Raw genomic sequence first — 20,474 nt, 5'->3', positions numbered from 1 at the left:
GTGATGATGCGTGGGTTTCCCCCCGATAACAATTAATAATTTCTTAAAAAGTATTGGCTGCATACCCTTTCCCGCCAGAGGTTAGGATGCATTGGGAAACACCCCCTAAGGGGGATAAGGCGCTCACACGCTTGTAAGAACAAGGGCTCTACCCTCTCATGAGATGGCCGCCCTTAAGGATCCTGCTGATAGAAAGCAGGAGGGTACCCAAAAAAGGTATTTACACACATACTGGTGTTATACTGCGACCAGCTATCGCCTCAGCCTGGAGGTGCAGTGCTGGGTTGGCATGGTCGGATTCCCTGACTGGAAATATTGATATCCTAGATAAGGATAGTATATTATTGCCTATAGAGCATTTAAAAGATGCATTTCTATATATGCATGATGCACAGCGGAATAATTGCCGACTGGCATCAAGTATAAGTGCGTTGTCCAATTCTACCAGTAAAATGGTCAGGTGATGCGGATTCCAAACGGCATTTGGAAGTATTGCCTTTGAAAGGGGACATTTGGGGTCGGTCTTTTAGACCTGGTGGCCACGGCAACAGCTGGGAAATCCACGTTTGTACCCCAGGTCGCCTCTCAAAATAAGACGCCGTCTTATCAGGCGCAGTCCTTTGTTGGCAAGCGGACAAAAGGTTCCTCTTTTCTGCTCGTGACAGAGGGAGAGGAAAAAGGCTGCAGAGATCAGCCAGTTCCCAGGAACAGAAACTCTTTCCCGCCTCTGCCAAGCCCTCAGTATGACGCTAGGGCTTTACAAGCTCAGGCACGATGGGGGCCCGTTCTCAATAAATTTCAGTGCGCAGTGGGCTCACTCGCAAGTAGACCCCTGGATCCTTCAGGTAATATCTCAGGGGTACATATTGGAATTCGAGACGTCTCCCCCTCGCCGTTTCCAAAAGTCGACTTTACCGACGTCTCCCTCTGACAGGGAGGCAGTTTTGGAAGCCATTCACAAGCTGTATTCCCAGCAGGTGATAATCAAGGTACCCCTCCTGCAACAGGGAACGGGGTATTATTCCACACTATTGTGGTACCGAAGCCAGACGGCTCGGTGAGACCGATTCTAAAATCTAAAATCTTTGAACACTTACATACAGAGGTTCAAATTCAAGATTGAGTCACTCAGAGCAGTGATTGCGAACCTGGAAGAAGGGGACTACATGATGTCTCGGGACATCAAGGATGCTTACCTTCATGTCAAAATTTACCCTTCTCACCAAGGGTACCTCAGGTTTATGGTACAGAACTGTCACTATCAGTTCAGACGCTGCCGTAGGGAGGGTCCATGGCACCCCGGGTCTTTACCAAGGTAATGGCCGAAATGATGATATTCCTTCGAAGGAAGGGAATTTTAGTTATCCCTTACTTGGACGATTCCCTGATAAGGGTAAGATCCAGGGAACAGTTGGAGGTCGGTGTAGCACTATCTCAGGTAGTGTTGCGGCAGCACGATTGGATTCTCAATATTCCAAAATCGCAGCTGGTTCCGACGACGTGTCTTCTGTTCCTAGGGATGATCCTGGACACAGTCCAGAAAAAGGTGTTTCTCCCGGAGGAGAAAGCCAGGGAGTTATCCGAGCTAGTCAGGAACCTCCTCAAACCGAGCCAAGTCTCAGTGCATCAATGCACAAGGGTTCTGGGTAAAATGGTGGCTTCCTACGAAGCAATCCCATTCGGCAGATTCCACGCAAGAACTTTCCAGTGGGACCTGCTGGACAAATGGTCCGGGTCGCATCTTCAGATGCATCAGCGGATAACCCTGTCACCAAGGACAAGGGTGTCCCTCCTGTGGTGGTTGCAGAGTGCTCATCTTCTAGCGGGCCGCAGATTCGGCATTCAGGACTGGGTCCTGGTAACCACGGATGCCAGCCTGCGAGGCTGGGGAGCAGTCACACAGGGAAGGAATATCCAGGACTTATGGTCAAGCCTGGAGACATCACTTCACATAAATATCCTGAAGCTAAGGGACATTTACAATGCTCTAAGCTTAGCAAGACCTCTGCTTCAAGGACAGCCGGTGTTGATCCAGTCGGACAACATCACGGCAGTCACCCACGTAAACACAGGGTGGCACAAGAAGCAGAAGGGCAATGACAGAAGCTGCAAGGATTCTTCGCTGGGCAGAAAATCATGGGATAGCACTGTCAGCAGTATTCATTCCGGGAGTGGACAACTGGGAAGCAGACTTCCTCAGCACGACCTCCACCCGGGAGAGTGGGGACTTCACCCAGAAGTCTTCCACATGATTATAAACCGTTGGGAAAAACTCGACAGGTATTGCGCCAGGTCAAGGGACCCTCAGGCAATAGCTGTAGACGCTCTGGTAACACTGTGGGTGTACCAGTCAGTGTATGTGTTCCCTCCTCTGCCTCTCATACCCAAGGTACTGAGATTGATAAGATGGAGAGGTGTAAGCACTATATTCGTGGCTCCGGATTGGCCAAGAAAGACTTGGTAACCGGAACTTCAAGAGATGCTCACGGAGGATCCGTGGCCTCTACCTCTAAGAAGGGACCTGCTCCAACAAGGACCCTGTCTGTTCCAAGACTTACCGCGGCTGCGTTTGACGGCATGGCGGTTGAACGCCGGATCCTGAAGGAAAAAAGGCATTCCGGATGAAGTCATCCCTATCCTGATCAAAGTCAGGAAGGATGTAACCGCAAAACATTATCACCGCATTTGGCGAAAATATGTTGCGTGGTGCGAGGCCAGTAAGGCCCGACGGAGGAAATTCAACTGGGTCGATTCCTACATTCCTGCAAACAGGAGTGTCTATGGGCCTGAAATTGGGGTCCATTAAGGTTCAAATTTCGGCCCTGTCAATTTTCTTCCAAAAGGAACTAGCTTCAGTCCCTGAAGTTCAGACGTTTGTAAAAGGGGTACTGCATATACAGCCTCCTTTTGTGCCTCCAGTGGCACTTTGGGATCTCAATGTAGTTTTTTGGGTTCCAAAAGTCACATTGGTTTGAACCACTTAAATCTGTGGAGTTAAAATATCTCACATAGAAAGTGGTCATGCTGTTGGCCCTGGCCTGGGCCAGGCGCGTGTCAGAATTGGCGGCTTTATCCTGTAAAAAGCCCTTATGTGATTTTCCATTCGGACAGGGCGGAATTGAGGACTCGTCCTCAATTTCTCCCTAAGGTGGTTTCAGCATTTCACTTAAACCAACCTATTGTGGTGCCTGCGGCTACTAGGGACTTGGAGGATTCCAAGTTGCTGGACGTAGTCAGGGCCCTGAAAATATATGTTTCCATGACGGCTGGAGTCAGAAAATCTGACTCGCTGTTTATCCTGTATGCACCCAACAAGCTGGGTGCTCCTGCTTCTAAGCAGACGATTGCTCGTTGGATTTGTAGTACAATTCAGCTTGCACATTCTGTGGCAGGCCTGCCACAGCCAAAATCTGTAAAAGCCCATTCCACACGAAAAGTGGGCTCATCTTGGGCGGCTGCCCGAGGGGTCTCGACTTTACAACTTTGCCGAGCAGCTACTTGGTCAGGGGCAAACACGTTTGCTAAATTCTACAAATTTGATACCCTGGCTGAGGAGGACCTGGAGTTCTCTCATTCGGTGCTGCAGAGTCATCCGCACTCTCCCGCCCGTTTGGGAGCTTTGGTATAATCCCCATGGTCCTTTCGGAGTCCCCAGCATCCACTAGGACGTTAGAGAAAATAAGAATTTACTTACCGATAATTCTATTTCTCATAGTCCGTAGTGGATGCTGGGCGCCCATCCCAAGTGCGGATTGTCTGCATTACTTGTACATAGTTATTGTTACAAAAATCGGGTTATTGTTGTTGTGAGCCATCTTTTCAGAGGCTCCTTCTGTTATCATGCTGTTAACTGGGTTCAGATCACAAGTTGTACGGTGTGATTGGTGTGGCTGGTATGAGTCTTACCCGGGATTCAAAATCCTTCCTTATTGTGTACGCTCGTCCGGGCACAGTATCCTAACTGAGGCTTGGAGGAGGGTCATAGGGGGAGGAGCCAGTGCACACCAGCTAGTCCTAAAGCTTTTACTTTGTGCCCAGTCTCCTGCGGAGCCGCTATTCCCCATGGTCCTTTCGGAGTCCCCAGCATCCACTACGGACTATGAGAAATAGAATTATCGGTAAGTAAATTCTTATTATCTGTATTATCCATATTAGGGTTATAGCTATGGATTTGTTACAGAATGGCAAAATATAAAAGCAGATATAAAAAAAGAAATATCAATTAAAGCTATCTATCTGCAACAAAAATATTGTTGATTTCCACTGTGCATTAGTAAAAAACATAGATGTCTGTATGAAATCTACTTTATGTTAAATGACAATTTGCGTGAGCCAAAAATATCACTCTGCATGAAACAAAAGGTACTGTACTATACAGTCTACAACTGGGAAGTACTGCAGTAAATTCACCATAGTGCCTACAAAACAGAAACAGGTACACCCATCCTACACGTGGACATACTTGCTTCCTCTTCTGTTGTCTGCTGTAACCGTGTCTGAGTACTGGTGCTACCTGTCGCTTGTTTATGTTTGTCCTACAGACTGTGTTGCCAAGTCTCTGCCCATTTCCTTGTTTTCCAATCCTCCGATTGAGGCACTGGCACTGATCCTGTTATGCTTTTATACTATTCATTAGAGTTCATTTCATTTACGAAGTGCGAACCTGCAATGCTTAGTTGTAAAAGTGTGTCTACTTCTCCACCTACTGTATTTTAAGCTGAAAATCCACATTTTTTGGAAATAGCGCCTAGAAATCAGTAAAGTAAGTATAGTAGCATCACCTCAAGGTCCAACATACAACCACTGTAAAAGGGCAATTACTCTAGGATGCACAGAACTACCATTTACCTCTGTTCTGCTCTCCCTTTAAAACTAGGTGCACTTATTTGATGGCTTGACATAAAAAAATAATATTTTAAACCTACCGGTAAATCTTTTTCTCCTAGTCCGTAGAGGATGCTGGGGACTCCGTAAGGACCATGGGGTATACACGGGCTCCGCAGGAGACATGGGCACCTATAAAGAACTTTTAGTATGGGTGTGCACTGGCTCCTCCCTCTATGCCCCTCCTCCAGACCTCAGTTAGAGAACTGTGCCCAGAGGAGATGGACAATATGAGGAAAGGATTTTGTAAATCTAAGGGCAAGATTCATACCAGCCCACACCAATCATACCATATAACCTGGAATACACATAACCAGTTAACAGTATGAACAAAGAACAGTATCAGTCAAAGACCGATCTCAACTGTAACATAACCCTTATGTAAGCAACAACTATATACAAGTCTTGCAGAGTAAATCCGCACAGGGACGGGCGCCCAGCATCCTCTACGGACTAGGAGAAAAAGATTTACCGGTAGGTTTAAAATCTTATTTTCTCTTACGTCCTAGAGGATGCTGGGGACTCAGTAAGGACCATGGGGTTTATACCAAAGCTCCCAATCGGGTGGGAGAGTGCGGATGACTCTGCAGCACCGACTGAGCAAATGCGAGGTCCTCATCAGCCAGGGTATCAAACTTGTAAAATTTAGCAAAAGTGTTTGAACCCGACAAAGTCGCTGCTCGGCAAAGCTGTAATGCTGAGACGCCCCGGGCAGCCGCCCAAGAAGAGCCCACCTTCCTAGTGGAATGGGCCTTTACTGAATGTGGTAACGGCAATCCAGCCGTAACATACGCCTGCTGAATCGTGTTACAGATCCAGCGAGCAATAGTCTGCTTTGAAGCAGGCGCGCCAATCTTGTTGGCTGCATACAGGACAAACAGAGCCTCCGTTTTCCTAATTCTAGCCGTCCTGGCTACATAAATTTAAAAGGCCCTGACTACATCCAGGGACATGGAATCCTCCAAGTCACACGTAGCCACAGGCACCACAATAGGTTGGTTCATATGGAATGAAGACACCACCTTAGGTAAAAATTGAGGACGAGTCCTCAATTTCGCTCTATCAACATAAAAAATCAAGTAGGGGCTCCTGTGAGACAAGGCCGCCAATTCTGACACACACCTTGCAGATGCCAAGGCCAATAACATGACCACCTTCCAGGTGAGAAATTTCAACTCAACCGTTTTAAGAGGTTCAAACCAGTGTGATTTTAGGAACTGCAACACCACGTTCAGGTCCCATGGTGCCACTGGGGGCACAAAAAGAGGCTGGATGTGCAGCACTCCCTTTACAAAAGTCTGGACTCGTGGAAGAGAAGCCAATTCCTTCTGAAAGAATATCGACAGGGACGAAATCTGTACCTTAACAGAGCCTAACTTCAGGCCCATATCCACTCCTGTCTGTAGGAAGTGGGGAAAACGACCCAGATGGAAATAAGAGCATTTTTTGTTTCACACCAAGAGACATATTTCCGCCAGATACGGTGATAATGTTTCGCCGTCACCTCCTCCCTAGCCTTTATTAGAGTAGGTATGACCTCCTCCGGAATACCCTTTTCAGCTAGGATCCGGCGTTCAACCGCCATGCCGTCAAACGTAACCGCGGTAAGTCTTGGAACATGCAGGGCCCCTGCTGCAACAGGTCCTCCCTTAGATGAAGAGGCCAAGGATCTTCTGTGAGCATTTCCTGAAGATCTGAGTACCAGGCCCTTCGAGGCCAGTCTGGAACAATGAGTATTGTCTGTACTCTTTTTCGTCTTATGATCCTCAACACCTTTGTGATGAGAGGAAGAGGAGGAAACACGTAGACCGACTGGAACACCCATGGCGTTACCAGAGCGTCTACCGCTATTGCCTGAGGGTCCCGGGACCTGGCACAATACCTCTGAAGCTTCTTGTTGAGGCGTGACGCCATCATGTCTATTTGAGGAACTCCCCAAAGACCCGTTATCTCTGCAAAGACTTCCTGATGAGGTCCCCACTCTCCTGGATGGAGATCGTGTCTGCTGAGGAAGTCTGCTTCCCAGTTGTCCACACCCGGAATGAAGACAGCCGACAGAGCGCTTACGTGATTTTCCGCCCAGCGAATAATCCTGGTGGCTTCTGCCATCGCGACTCTGCTCCTTGTCCCGCCTTGGCGGTTCACATGAGCCACCGCTGTGACATTGTCTGATTGAATCAGCACCGGTAGGTTGCGAAGAAGACTCTCCGCTTGTCGAAGGCCGTTGTATATGGCCCTTAATTCCAACACATTGATGTGCAGGCAGTACTCCTGGCTTGACCATAGTCCTTGAAAATTTCTTCCTTGGGTGACTGCTCCCCATCCTCGGAGGCTCGCGTCCGTGGTTACCAGAACCCAGTCCTGAATGCCGAATCTGCGACCCTCTAAAAGGTGAGCACTTTGCAGCCACCATAGAAGAGACACCCTGGCCCTGGGGGACAGTGTTATTTTTTGATGTAATTGTAGATGGGACCCGGACCATTTGTCCAGAAGGTCCCATTGAAACGTCCTCGCATGGAACCTGCCGAAGGAAATGGCCTCGTAGGCTGCCACTATTTTTCCCAGAACTCGAGTGCATTGATGAACTGACACTCTTTTTGGCTTTAGCAGGTCTCTGACCATGTTCTGGAGGTCCTGGGCTTTTTCCAACGGGAGAAAAACCTTCTTTCGTTCCGTGTCCAGTATCATACCTAGGAACGCTAGTCGAGTTGTTGGAACCAACTGTGACTTTGGTAGATTGAGAATCCAACCGTGTTGCTGGAGCACTCTCAGAGAGAGTGACACGTTCTTCAGTAATTGATCTTTTGATCTCGCCTTTATCAGGAGATCATCCAAGTATGGGATAATTGTGACTCCTTGCTTGCGCAGGATCACCATCATTTCCGCCATTATCTTGGTGAAAATCCTCGGGCCGTGGAAAGCCCAAACGGCAACGTCTGAAACTGGTAATGACATTCCTGTAACGCGAATCTCAGGTACTCCTGATGAGAGGGATATATGGGGACATGAAGGTAAGCATACTTTATGTCCAGTGACACCATAAAATCCCCTCCCCCCCCCCTCCCCCAGGCTGGCTATTACCGCTCGGAGCGATTCCATCTTGAATTTGAAGTACAGGTTTAGGGATTTTAGATTTAAAATGGGCATAACCGAACCATCCGGCTTCGGGACCACAAAGAGGGTCGAATAGTACCCTTTTCCCTGTTGGCTCAGGGGAACCCTGATAATTACTTGCTGTTGACACAGCATTTGAATTGCAGCTAACACTACATCCCGCTCTGGGGTAGAAGCTGGTAAGGCAGACTTGAAAAATCGGCGTGGGGGCACCTCTTCGAATTCCAGCTTGTAGCCTTGGGAAACTATTTCCAACGCCCAAGGATCCACGTCTGACCGAACCCAGACCTGGCTGAAGAGTCGAAGGCGTGCCCCCACTGGTGCGGACTCCCGCAGGGGAGCCCCAGCGTCATGCGGTGGGTTTTGTAGAAGCCAGGGAGGACTTCTGTTCCTGGGAACCAGCCGAAGCGTGTGTTCTCTTTCCTCTACCCTTACCTCTGGCAAGGAAGGAGGATCCCCGACCTCTTCTGGACTTTTGCGACCGAAAGGACTGCATCTGATATTGTGGAGTTTTCTTTTGCTGTTGGGGAATAAAAGGTAAAAAGGTAGATTTACCTGTGATAGCTGTGGAAACCAGGTCCGCGAGCCCATCCCCAAACAACACGTCACCCTTATAGGGTAAAACCTCCATATGCTTTTTTGAATCCGCATCACCCGTCCATTGGCGGGTCCATAAGGATCGTCTCGCTGAAATAGCCATGGCATTGGCTCTGGAACCCAGCAACCCAATGTCCCTTTAAGCATCTCTCATATACAAGACTGTGTCCTTAATATGGGCTAGAGTTAACAAAATAGTATCCCTATCTAGGGTATCAAGGTCAGCCGACAGGGTATCTGTCCAAGCTGCAACTGCGCTACAAACCCATGCCGACGCAATTGCCGGTCTGAGCAAAGCACCAGTTTGTGTTTAAATAGACTTTAGTGTAGTCTCTTGCCTGCGGTCTGCAGGATCCTTGAGGGCCGCTGTGTCTGGAGATGGCAGCGCCACCTTCTTGGACAGGCGTGTTAAAGCCTTGTCCACAGTGGGAGAGGATTCCCAACGTACCCTGTCCTGTGTAGGGAAAGGGTATGCCATATTAATTCTTTTGGGAATCTGTAGTCTCTTATCTGGAGATTCCCAAGCTTTTTCAAATAACTCGTTAAGTTCATGAGATGGGGGAAAGTTTATTATCTGTTTCTTTCCTTTAAACATGTGTACCCTCGTGTCGGGAACAGAGGGTTCATCAGTGATATGCAACACATCTCTTATTGCAATAATCATACACTGAATACTTTTTGTCACCCTAGGGTGCAATCTAGCTTCATCATAGTCGACACTGGAATCAGAGTCCGTGTCAGTATCTGTGTCCACAATTTGTGACAATGGACGCTTTTGAGAACCCGACGGGCCCTGTGAGTCGGTCCAATCCGAGGATTGACCTCCTGATGCCTCCCTGGATTCAGCTTTATCTAGCCTCTTATGTAAAGATGCCACACTTGCATTCAACATATGCCACATGTCCATCCATTCCTGAGTCAGCACTGCCGACGGGGACACACCACTCATCTGCTCCACCTCCTCCTTGGATAAGCTTTCCACTTCAGACATGCCGACACGCACGTACCGACACCCCCCACACACAGGGATATACCTATAAGGAGACAAATCCCCAACCAGGCCCTTTGGAGAGACAAAGAGAGAGAGTATGCCAGCACACAAACAGCGCCAAACTGACCCTGGAAAACCCAGATAGCGCTTTTATATATATATATATATATCAGATTTTCCCACTCACTGCGCCTGTAATGTGCCCCCCTCCTCTTTTTTCCAGCCCTCTGATGTGTTCAGCTGGGGAGAGTCCGGGGAGCCAGCGTTTTCTGCAGCTTCTGTGGAGAAAATGGCGCTGGTTAGTGCTGAAGGATCAAGCTCCGCCCCCTCCAGCGGCGGGCTTCGGTCCCGCTTCAATTTTTATAAAAAATGGCGGGGGATCATCTATTTGCTGCCTCCGCAGCCTAATATGTCTATTTCTGCCAAAAACGAGGTTTATTGCTGCCCAGGACGCCCCCCACTGCGCCCTGCACCCATCAGTGCTCTGTGTGTGTTCTGTGTGTGGGAGTAATGGCGCGCAGCTTACCGCTGCGCGCTTACCTCAGGAAGATCTGAAGTCTTCTGCCGCCTTTGAAGTCTTCTTGCTTCTCATACTCACCCGGCTTCTATCTTCCGGCTCTGTGAGGAGTACGGCGGCGCGGCTCCAGGATAAACCCCAGGGTGAGACCTGTGTTCCGACTCCCTCTGGAGCTAATGGTGTCCAGTGGCCTAAGAAGCAGAGCCTATCATTTAAGTAGGTCTGCTTCTCTCCCCTCAGTCCCACGATGCAGGGAGCCTGTTGCCAGCAGTGCTCTCTGAAAATAAAAAACCTAACAAAATTCTTTTTCCACAGAAAACTCAGGAGAGCTCTCTGCAGTGCACCCTTCTCCTCTGGGCAAAAGATCTCACTGAGGTCTGGAGGAGGGGCATAGAGGGAGGAGCCAGTGCACACCCATACTAAAAGTTCTTTATAGGTGCCCATGTCTCCTGCGGAGCCTGTCTATACCCCATGGTCCTTACGGAGTCCCCAGCATCCTCTAGGACGTAAGAGAAAACAGAATTTTCACTTTGCTTTTTGGATCATAGATTACCTGCAATGACATGCTCTGTTCCTCCCCAGCTCACTCACAAAGACGAACACTTCATATTTAAGCTGAAACAAGAAACGCACGTGACAAATCTGCACCCTGCAAATGTTGTACTTTTTGATTATTATGAACCAGGTAGGTGGAAATACGCTCCACATTACCGTACATGTATTTATTGTTTAAAGCGTGGACTAAGCATGTGCTCTAGTAATAGGATGGCTTATTAGCATATTTACTCTATGAAGTTGGTTCTTAAAACCCTTTTATGTTTAATTACTTCAGTTTCCTCTGCTGAACATCACAAGCAGTGATCTTTATCATGTAAAGGTGAAGGGGTGTGATAGAATTTGCCGACGGTCAAAATGTTGACATTCAAAATGGCAACATGGATGGGAGGCTGACATGTCACATGTTGACCTTCACAGTGTCAAAATTGACATAATGTTGACATTGCAAGAATTGCAACATTATGAACTTTGACAGGCGGCATGTCAAGCAACTGACTGTCCATTCCAGAGGTGAGTATGCCTAATCCTAACCCTTACTCTAAAATCATTAAGCGTTCGCTATCAACATTCTATTTACAATGTCTACATGTTGTCTTGTCAATGTCGTCATACTTAATGTCAAGATTCTGTCTATGTCAAAATTTTGAATGCTGACATTATGAAGCATGTTAAGGTGAAGTCTACCAATAACAAATTTCTCCCTTTATCAAACATAATGTCTTGTCTTTTCTGTTCTAGATGTACGTACCGTGGCAGAGTATAACTCTCCTTGCAATACAAGTAAGAAATCTCTGAATAGTTCAGCTTAGTAAAGTATCATGTACTGAAGAGACTTAGGGGGTCATTCCGAGTTGTTCGCTCGGTATTTTTTTCTCACAACGGTGCGATTACTCGCTAATGCGCATGCGCAATGCCCGCAGTGCGACTGCGCCAAGTAAATTTGCTATGCAGTTAGGAATTTTACTCACGGCATTACGAGGTTTTTTCTTCGTTCTGGTGATCGGAGTGTGATTGACAGGAAGTGGGTGTTTCTGGGCGGAAACTGGCCGTTATATAGGAGTGTGCGAAATAACCCTACCGTTTCCGGGAAAAACGCGGGAGTGGCTAGAGAAACAGAGGAGTGTCTGGGCGAACGCTGGGTGTGTTTGTGACGTCAAACCAGGAACGAAACTGACTGAACTGATCGCAGATGCCGAGTAAGTTTGAAGCTACTCAGAAACTGCTAAGAAGTGTCTATTCGCAATTCTGCTAATCTTTCGTTTGCAATTTTGATAAGCTAAGATTCACTCCCAGTAGGCGGCGGCTTAGCGTGTGCAAAGCTGCTAAAAGCAGCTTGCGAGCGAACAACTTGGAATGACCCCCTTAGGGGGAATTGTAGCGGACTGTGATTTTGGCAGCAAGTTCAAACTCAATTCGTCAAAATGCTTGATTTATTATACTGTGATTACAGGGTGTAATAGTAAATCGCTGTAGATGTTTGGCAGCTATAATTTGCCAAAAGTGGGGTTTTTGGACCCAGCAACACATTAAACACAGATGCTGATTGGCTGTTTGAATTTGCTGGCAGTTTGCACTGTGAGACTTGTACCAAAGTTCATGGATGGCACACATGTATAGGAAGTGGCTTTAACACACTGACTGCAATAAATGCAAGAAATCTCCATAATTAATATTATAAGCATGCATGAATCTATAATAGATACCAGTGACGTTCGGTGAGGTCAGAGGCTGGGGAGGAACACATAGGGGTGGGTCTGGGTGCTGGGAGTCCGTGGCCCCCTATTTAATGTAACACACACACACACACACACACAGTTCTGTCCCCACACTCACTACAGATGCAACACACACACACACACACACTCCTGTCCCCACACTCACTACAGATGCCACAAACACACACACACACACTCCTGTCCCCACACTCACTACAGATGCCACAAACACACACACACACACACACACACACACACACACACACACACACACACACACATACACAGAGCCCTGTCTCCACACTCACTACAGATGCCACACACACACAGTGGTGCCGAGAGGGGGTGGAGGGTACTCTCTACCTGGCCCGGGCCCATTGGAGAGGCCTGGAGTGGGCCCTAGTCCTGCTGCCCTCCCTCTTCCTTGTTGCTGACAGCCACATATCGGGGGGAGAGGACTGGCCGTCGCTGCAGCAGCCTCTCTCCAAGCCCAGCAGATGCTGGCGTGTGCTGGGGTGACAGGCAGCTCAGCGGTGGCCAGTCCTCTCTCCTGTGATGAAAGGAAGGGGAGCGATCGCGCCCTCCCTTGTGCTGCCACCCACCAGTTCTGACGCCGGCTCCCCCACTGCGCAGTGCACACCCACTTCGGGGAGCAAGTCAGGTTTTTTTTTAGATTTTCAATAGTGCTCTGGCCATGCCGCACTCATTACTGAGCTGTCAGTGCCCCCCCCACACACACACATACATACAGAGTCCTGTGCCCATGCTCACTACAGATGCCACACACACACACACACACACACACACACACAAAGTCCTGTCCCCACACTCACTACAGATGACACACACACAAACACACACACACAATCCTGTCCCCACACTCACTAAAGATGACACACACACAAACACACACACACAATCCTGTCCCCACACTCACTAAAGATGATTCACACACACACACACACACACACACACACACACACACACACACACACACACAGTCCTGTGCCCACACTCACTAAAGATGACACACACTCACACACACACACACAATCCTGTCCCCACACTCACTAAAGATGATTCACACACACACACACACACACACACACACACACACACACACACACACACACACACAGTCCTGTGCCCACACTCACTAAAGATGACACACACTCACACACACACACACATACAATCCTGTCCCCACACTCACTACAGATGACACACACACACACACACACACACACACACAATCCTGTCCCCACACTCACTACAAATGTTACACACACTATACACTCCAACTGTATAGGAAAAGGGGCATGGCCACGTCCTCTTTACCCATGGCCACGTCCCCTTTCCTAATTTGTACCGATTTTTATGTGTAAAATGTTGTAGGGTATGACACACACACACACACACAGTCCCCACACTCACTACAGATGACACACACACAGAATCCAGGTTTTGGCTGCTACTCACCCCAGTCACTGTGCACGGGTGGCTGCTGCTGGCACTTCAGATCCCCATCTTCCTCCTCCCCTGCTACACACCTCAGCTCCGCTGTCTGTCAAGTGCATGCAGACAGACTCTGTCTGCATGCACTTCCTAGATATAGATTGGTCACATGACCAATCCGAACTGCCCATCAGAGCACAAGTACGCCCCCACACTGAGGCATGCCTCCCATTTCTCTTTTCTAAGCAGCATGATTGGCTGCTGTGTAGCCAAGCCCCACTGTACAGGCAGGCTCTGACAGTGTGTGAGAGGAGGCTCAGCTCTGGCTGCCTCATGTCTGTCTCTCCATGCAATTCCCGGAGCCCTGCAGCTGTGGCCAGTTTTATCTATAAAATGCTTGTAATAATACAAAGAATATGCTTAGACGTTATAACTTATAAGTATCTTCTTTGTGTTATTCCAATCATTTTTATAGTCAAAACTGTAAAGTATGACAGGGGACATGACAGGTGAGGCTCTGCCTACCCTGACTGCACGTCACTGAATATACTGTACATTCTGTACTGCTGGAGACAAGTGTGTATGTGATTGGTTTTGCAAAGAAATGCTAGTACTAGACGGAAGGATATTTTTACGAGAAAATGTATTCTGGTCAGTGGGATAAACACTGGTTAAAAAAAAAAGAAAAGGAAAAAAAGATATTCTTTGGGGTGACCTTTAACTACAGTCAAGGAGATAGAAGCTTTTTAATGAGCTCCAGAGAACAGCTATAAATCATGTCATTCTCTGACACAGTTGAGACCCCATACAATACTGTACCTGGGCAATGAACCACATTTGATTTTCTTCATTACCACCAGTGACCCATAAATATAGAAATATCCATTAAATTTGGTTAAAAGCAATTATAAATGTTATTTCAAAATCCACAGCAATGTTCTGAAGTTATAAAATTGGTATCCAACTGTATACGCATAGCTGCTTTCCATGTAATGTGTGCGCACCAATATTGTATCAGTGAGAAAAAAATAAAACCAAAAATAGATACATGTGTATGGGAAGTTTATGGTCCCTGGGGAAAGTCTCATTAAACATTGAAATGTTGTAGACTACGGGTCTGATATTATTTTGGGCTCAATACCTTGTGAGTGCCGCAAAAAAAAAAAAATACTTCAAAGAAGATGAAAGCACAACATCAAAATAAAATAGTGTAAAAGGATTTCACGTCAAATACTACATGTTTCACAGAATTTGGTCCGATTTCTCATTCAATCCTGAGGTTCCGTGAAACACATAGCATTTGTGGGTAAAGTCTTTCTACAGAGAGAGTGGCAAATTGCATTTAACTATTCATCTATTAAGAACTTTTAAGGAGATTGTATTGATGGCTTTCATATAATTAGCGCAATAGGCCTGACCATGATCTCTCAGCATACAAGACACACAACTAGACGAACTATACACTAACAGCTTTAGCAGCCAGCTGATCACACACACAGAGCAAGCTTAGTCATTTTGCCCATCTGAAGCACCATTGCTGTTTTCTCAGATTTCTGCCCAGTGTGTTTGCCAGCGATTAGTGAATGTGCAGATCATTGCAGCTGATCATTTTATATTTATATCACTAAAAATACATAATCGGGCTGGTGAGTGCTGCGAGTCATGTTTGATAAAAACTGTTTTCTGGAGACTTTTGACGATTCTTCCTTTAATGCAGTAGTTTTTAATTCAGCCAAAAAGGCACAGGAAAACGGGTGGTCTTCAGTTTGCCGGCTGTCGGGATCCCGGCGCACAGTATACCGGCGCCGGAATCCCGACAGCCGGCATACCGGAACTTTTTCTCCCTCTTGGGGATCCACGACCCCCCTGGAGGGAGAATAAATAGCGTGGCCCGCTACCACAGATTACACTCCATTATATTTATCTCTTTGGAGTTTATCAGTTATGGGATATTAGACCTGATACTTGTAATTTCTTATTGCTGCTGTTCGCAGCAATAAGAAAGTAGCATTCACCCAGATGTATTAACATACACATGCAGGGACAGGGACTCAGAAAGGAGACCATCCTTGCGATGTGTTTGGAGTGAAGTGATTGCAATAGCGGCACTTCACTTCTGTATTGTGACCCGGCAGCCCTACTGTGTATATGTAATCTACTGACCATACATGGGCTGTGGCTTCTGGAGGAACCCTTTCCCGGCATTTTTTGCAAAATGTAGCCCATAAGCTACAACGGCTAACCCTATGGTGTTAACTGCCTGGGCCAAACTCCGGAATGCTTCGTATTCTGGAGCTTGGTGAATCTGACTGCTTCTCATCCCTCATAGAAACCTCTGGAGGCTGGGGCCAGGGCCGCCATCAAGGGGGTGCCCTGTGTACAGTTGTCCCGGGCCCGGCCACTCTGACAGAGTGGAGGGCCCGGGCTGCACACAAAGCCACCCGTGGATATACCCGGCGGCATCTGCCGCCGCCGTACCCACGGGCCGCCGCTCCCTGTCCCTCCCCCCTCCCTCTGCTGCTCACCACCGCTCTGTCCTACTGATGTGAGGGGAGGAGAGCGCAGCCCTGCACCTCTCCTGCCCCTCTGTGTCTTCAATTCAGCGCCGCCCGTGAGCCAATCAGAGCTCGCGGACCGCGACCTTTGATTGGCTCACGGATCGGCGCTGAATTGAACGGAGACACCCGCACCCGCCGGAGACTGAGGGGAAGGAGAGGCGCAGGCTGCGCTCTCCTCCCCTCACACAGACACAGGTGAGCAGCAGGTTAGGGGGGCTTCCTGTATATCTGGCACTGGAGGCATATCTGGCACTGGGGGGGGCATGTATACCTGGCAATGGGGGCATATCTGGCACGGGGGGGGGGCATGTATACCTGGCAATGTGGGCATTTCTGGCACTGGGGGCATATCTGGCACTGGTGGGGCATGTATACCTGGCAGTGGGAGCAGGGCCGCCATCAAGGGGGTGCCCTGTGTACAGTTGTCCCGGGCCCGGCCACTCTGACAGAGTGGAGGGCCCAGGCTGCACACACAGCCACCCATGGATATACCCGGCGGCATCTGCCGCCGCCGTACCCACGGGCCGCCGCTCCCTGTCCCTCCCCCTCCCTCTGCTGCTCACCGCCGCTCCGTCCTGCTGATGTGAGGGGAGGAGAGTGCAGCCCTGCGCCTCTCCTGCCCCTCTGTGTCTTCAATTTAGCACTGCCCGTGAGCCAATCAGAGCTCGCGAACCGCGACCTTTGATTGGCTCACGGATCGGCGCTGAATTGAACGGAGACACCCGCACCCGCCGGAGACTGAGGGGAAGGAGAGGCGCAGGCTGCGCTCTCCTCCCCTCACACAGACACAGGTGAGCAGCAGGTTAGGGGGGCTTCCTGTATATCTGGCACTGGAGGCATATCTGGCACTGGGGGGGGCATGTATACCTGGCAATGGGGGCATATCTGGCACTGGGGGGGGGCATGTATACCTGGCAATGTGGGCATTTCTGGCATTGGGGGCATATCTGGCACTGGGGGGGCATGTATACCTGGCAGTGGGAGCAGGGCCGCCATCAAGGGGGTGCCCTGTGTACAGTTGTCCCGGGCCCGGCCACTCTGACAGAGTGGAGGGCCCGGGCTGCACACACAGCCACCCATGGATATACCCGGCGGCATCTGCCGCCGCCGTACCCACGGGCCGCCGCTCCCTGTCCCTCCCCCTCCCTCTGCTGCTCACCGCCGCTCCGTCCTGCTGATGTGAGGGGAGGAGAGTGCAGCCCTGCGCCTCTCCTGCCCCTCTGTGTCTTCAATTTAGCACTGCCCGTGAGCCAATCAGAGCTCGCGAACCGCGACCTTTAATTGGCTCACGGATCGGCGCTGAATTAAACGGAGACACCCGCACCCGCCGGAGACTGAGGGGAAGGAGAGGCGCAGGCTGCGCTCTCCTCCCCTCACACAGACACAGGTGAGCAGCAGGGGAGGGGGGCTTCCTGTATATCTGGCACTGGGGGCATATCTGGCACTGGGAGGGGCATATATTCCTGGCAATGGGGGCATATCTGGCACTGGGGGGGCATGTATACCTGGCAGTGGGAGCATATCTGGCACTGGGGGCATATCTGGCACTGGGGGGGGGGGGCATGTATACCTGGCAATGGGGGTATATCTGGCACTGGGGCATATCTGGCCCTGGGGGGGCATGTATACCTGGCAGTGGGAGCATATCTGGCACTGGGGGCATATCTGGCACTGGGGGGGCATGAATACCTGGCAATGGGGGCATATCTGGCACTGGGGGGGCATGTATACCTGCAGTGGGATCATATCTGGTACTGGGGGCATATCTGGCACTGGGGGGGCATGTATACCTGGCAGTGGGAGCATATCTGGCACTGGGGGCATATCTGGCACTGGGGGGACATGTGTATCTTGCACTGGGGGCACATGTATACCTAGCAATGGGGGCATATCTGGCACTGGGGGATATCTGGCACTGGGGGCATATCTGGCACTGGAGGGACATGTGTACCTGGCACTGGGGGCATATCTGGCACTGTGGGGGCATTTGTGTATCTGGCACTGTGGGGCAATGTATATCTGGCACTGTGAGGCAATGTATATCTGGCACTGTGAGGCAATGTATATCTGGCACTGTGAGGCAATGTATATCTGGCACTCTGGGAGCATTTGTGTATCTGGCACAGTGAGGCAATGTGTATTTGGCACTGTGGGGCAATGTATATCTGGCACTGTGGGGCAATGTGTATCTGGCACTGTGAGGCAATGTATATCTGGCACTCTGGGAGCATTTGTGCATCTGGCACTGTGGGGCAATGTGTATCTGGCACTGTGAGGCAATGTATATCTGGCACTCTGGGAGCATTTGTGTATCTGGCACAGTGAGGCAATGTGTATTTGGCACTGTGGGGCAATGTGTATCTGGCACTGTGGGGCAATGTGTATCTGGCACTGTGGGGCAAAGTGTATCTGGCACTATTGGGGTCATATGTGTATCTGCCCCTCCCCCCATATGTGTACCACGCCCCCTTTTTCATTGGCCACACCCCATGTTGCATTTGGTCACACCCATTTTTTGGCGCGTGCGCCTTCGGCTCGAGCACACAGTACCTGTAAGACATTTTTTCTACTTGCACCACTGGCCGCCGGTGACACTGACCGCGGGTGACCTGCTGCTAGTCAGTGGCGGATTTGAGAATTGAAGCCACCGCCAGCGGCGCTGGGTCCACGCCTGCACTTCCGCGGGCCGTGCCGTCCGAGCAGCAGCAGCACTGACTGAGTGTGAGAGACCGCCCTCCACCGCTGCTGCTGCTGCTGCTGCTGCTGGTAGGTTGTGATGCGGGGACTGCTTTACTAACGTGGCTATTACCTCCATGAGGGGGGCGGAGGATGGGGGGGGGGGCTGCCTATTTTTTCAGTCCCGGGCCCCACATTTTCTGGTGGCAACCCTGGCTGGGGCAGTCAGAAATGGGGGACTGCAATGGATATGGAGATATCTGCTACAGATTCTTCTTCATACACTGGTGTGATACTTTGTATTAGGGGGTATCTCCCAAGACAGGCGTTTTCAGGGGGAAATACAGCAAATATTGAATGCTAAATCTGCCCCTTTGTGTGCATCATATAAACAATAAACTGAATCTATAACGTGTGAATAGTATCTGTGAAGTTCCAAGGCTTTTATACAGTATTAGCAATGACACCCATGTATCTCTCCCAGTGAAAGGTCACTGCAAAGTCGGTGTCTCCCAGAGGTCAGATTGTGGGCATCCAGGTATTACCAAGGAGGAGTGTGAGCAGAAAGGCTGCTGCTTTGATTCCAGTATTGCTCAGTCCAAGTGGTGTTTCTTCCAAGGTTTGTCTATAATTCATATTATATACTGTGATCATTCCTATCCCAAAGTTCTAATGTTCGCTTGACATGCTTCATGACTATCTACTATTTATTTTTTATTTCACTGATAAAACTCTGTTTAGAGTAATTTCATGTGAATTTAAAATTACTGTATTCAAGTTTCACTGTTACTAATGTATAATCCCTGTATAGCGATGTTGGCTGTACCTCTTGTCTTACATGCCTAAATGTTGTCAATGTATTGTAAATACTTATAATAATAATAACAATAATAATAATAATAATAATAATCTGATTTAATTCTCTCTGTCACAGGATTTGAAAAAGCAGAATCTCACTAATAAAGAATCTATCTGAAGACATCACACACTGTGTCCTCTGTGACAACGAATACTTACAGTACAGTCTACCCACAAGTAGCAGACAGGAAAATAACTCCATCATGGACCCAGGCTAAAGGATTCTGTTTCCTGTAATGTAACATTCAATAAACAATACACAGTGTAATCTTGTGGGTGACCTTTGTGTAATAAAGTTTATTAGATAAATACATATTTATATTAGTTATTATAAGGCATCAGATGTTTTTAAGCCATAGTACTTGTATTCATTCCAAATCAGTACTGGCTACGTGATTTCAATAATTGAATGACCTGTTAAAATTCAAATAGTATATTGAAAAGAAAATATAAAAATGATAAAATAAATCAGCATTTTAAAACCACACCAAAAGACCCAATAAGTGTTAGGCATAAAGATGTAACACCCCTTAGCCACGTTATGCCGGTTA

General features: G+C 48.7%; 1 protein-coding gene across 1 annotated transcript in view; it reads left to right on the top strand.

Moving 5' to 3' along the window:
- LOC135056658 (alpha-2-macroglobulin-like) overlaps window positions 1-20,191 on the top strand; it is a 256,362-nt gene extending 236,171 nt beyond the window's left edge. The window contains exons 34-37 of the mRNA XM_063962104.1: window positions 10,686-10,788; window positions 11,400-11,441; window positions 19,550-19,684; window positions 20,000-20,191. Of these exons, the coding sequence (XP_063818174.1) occupies window positions 10,686-10,788; window positions 11,400-11,441; window positions 19,550-19,684; window positions 20,000-20,025 (306 nt within the window). The 3' untranslated portion in view covers window positions 20,026-20,191. The remainder of the gene's footprint in view (window positions 1-10,685; window positions 10,789-11,399; window positions 11,442-19,549; window positions 19,685-19,999) is intronic.
- Window positions 20,192-20,474: the final 283 nt, after the last annotated feature.

This window comes from Pseudophryne corroboree, chromosome 3 (assembly GCF_028390025.1).
Source record: "Pseudophryne corroboree isolate aPseCor3 chromosome 3, aPseCor3.hap2, whole genome shotgun sequence".
NCBI lineage: Eukaryota > Metazoa > Chordata > Amphibia > Anura > Myobatrachidae > Pseudophryne > Pseudophryne corroboree.
This window is presented reverse-complemented; position numbering and strand designations above follow the sequence as displayed.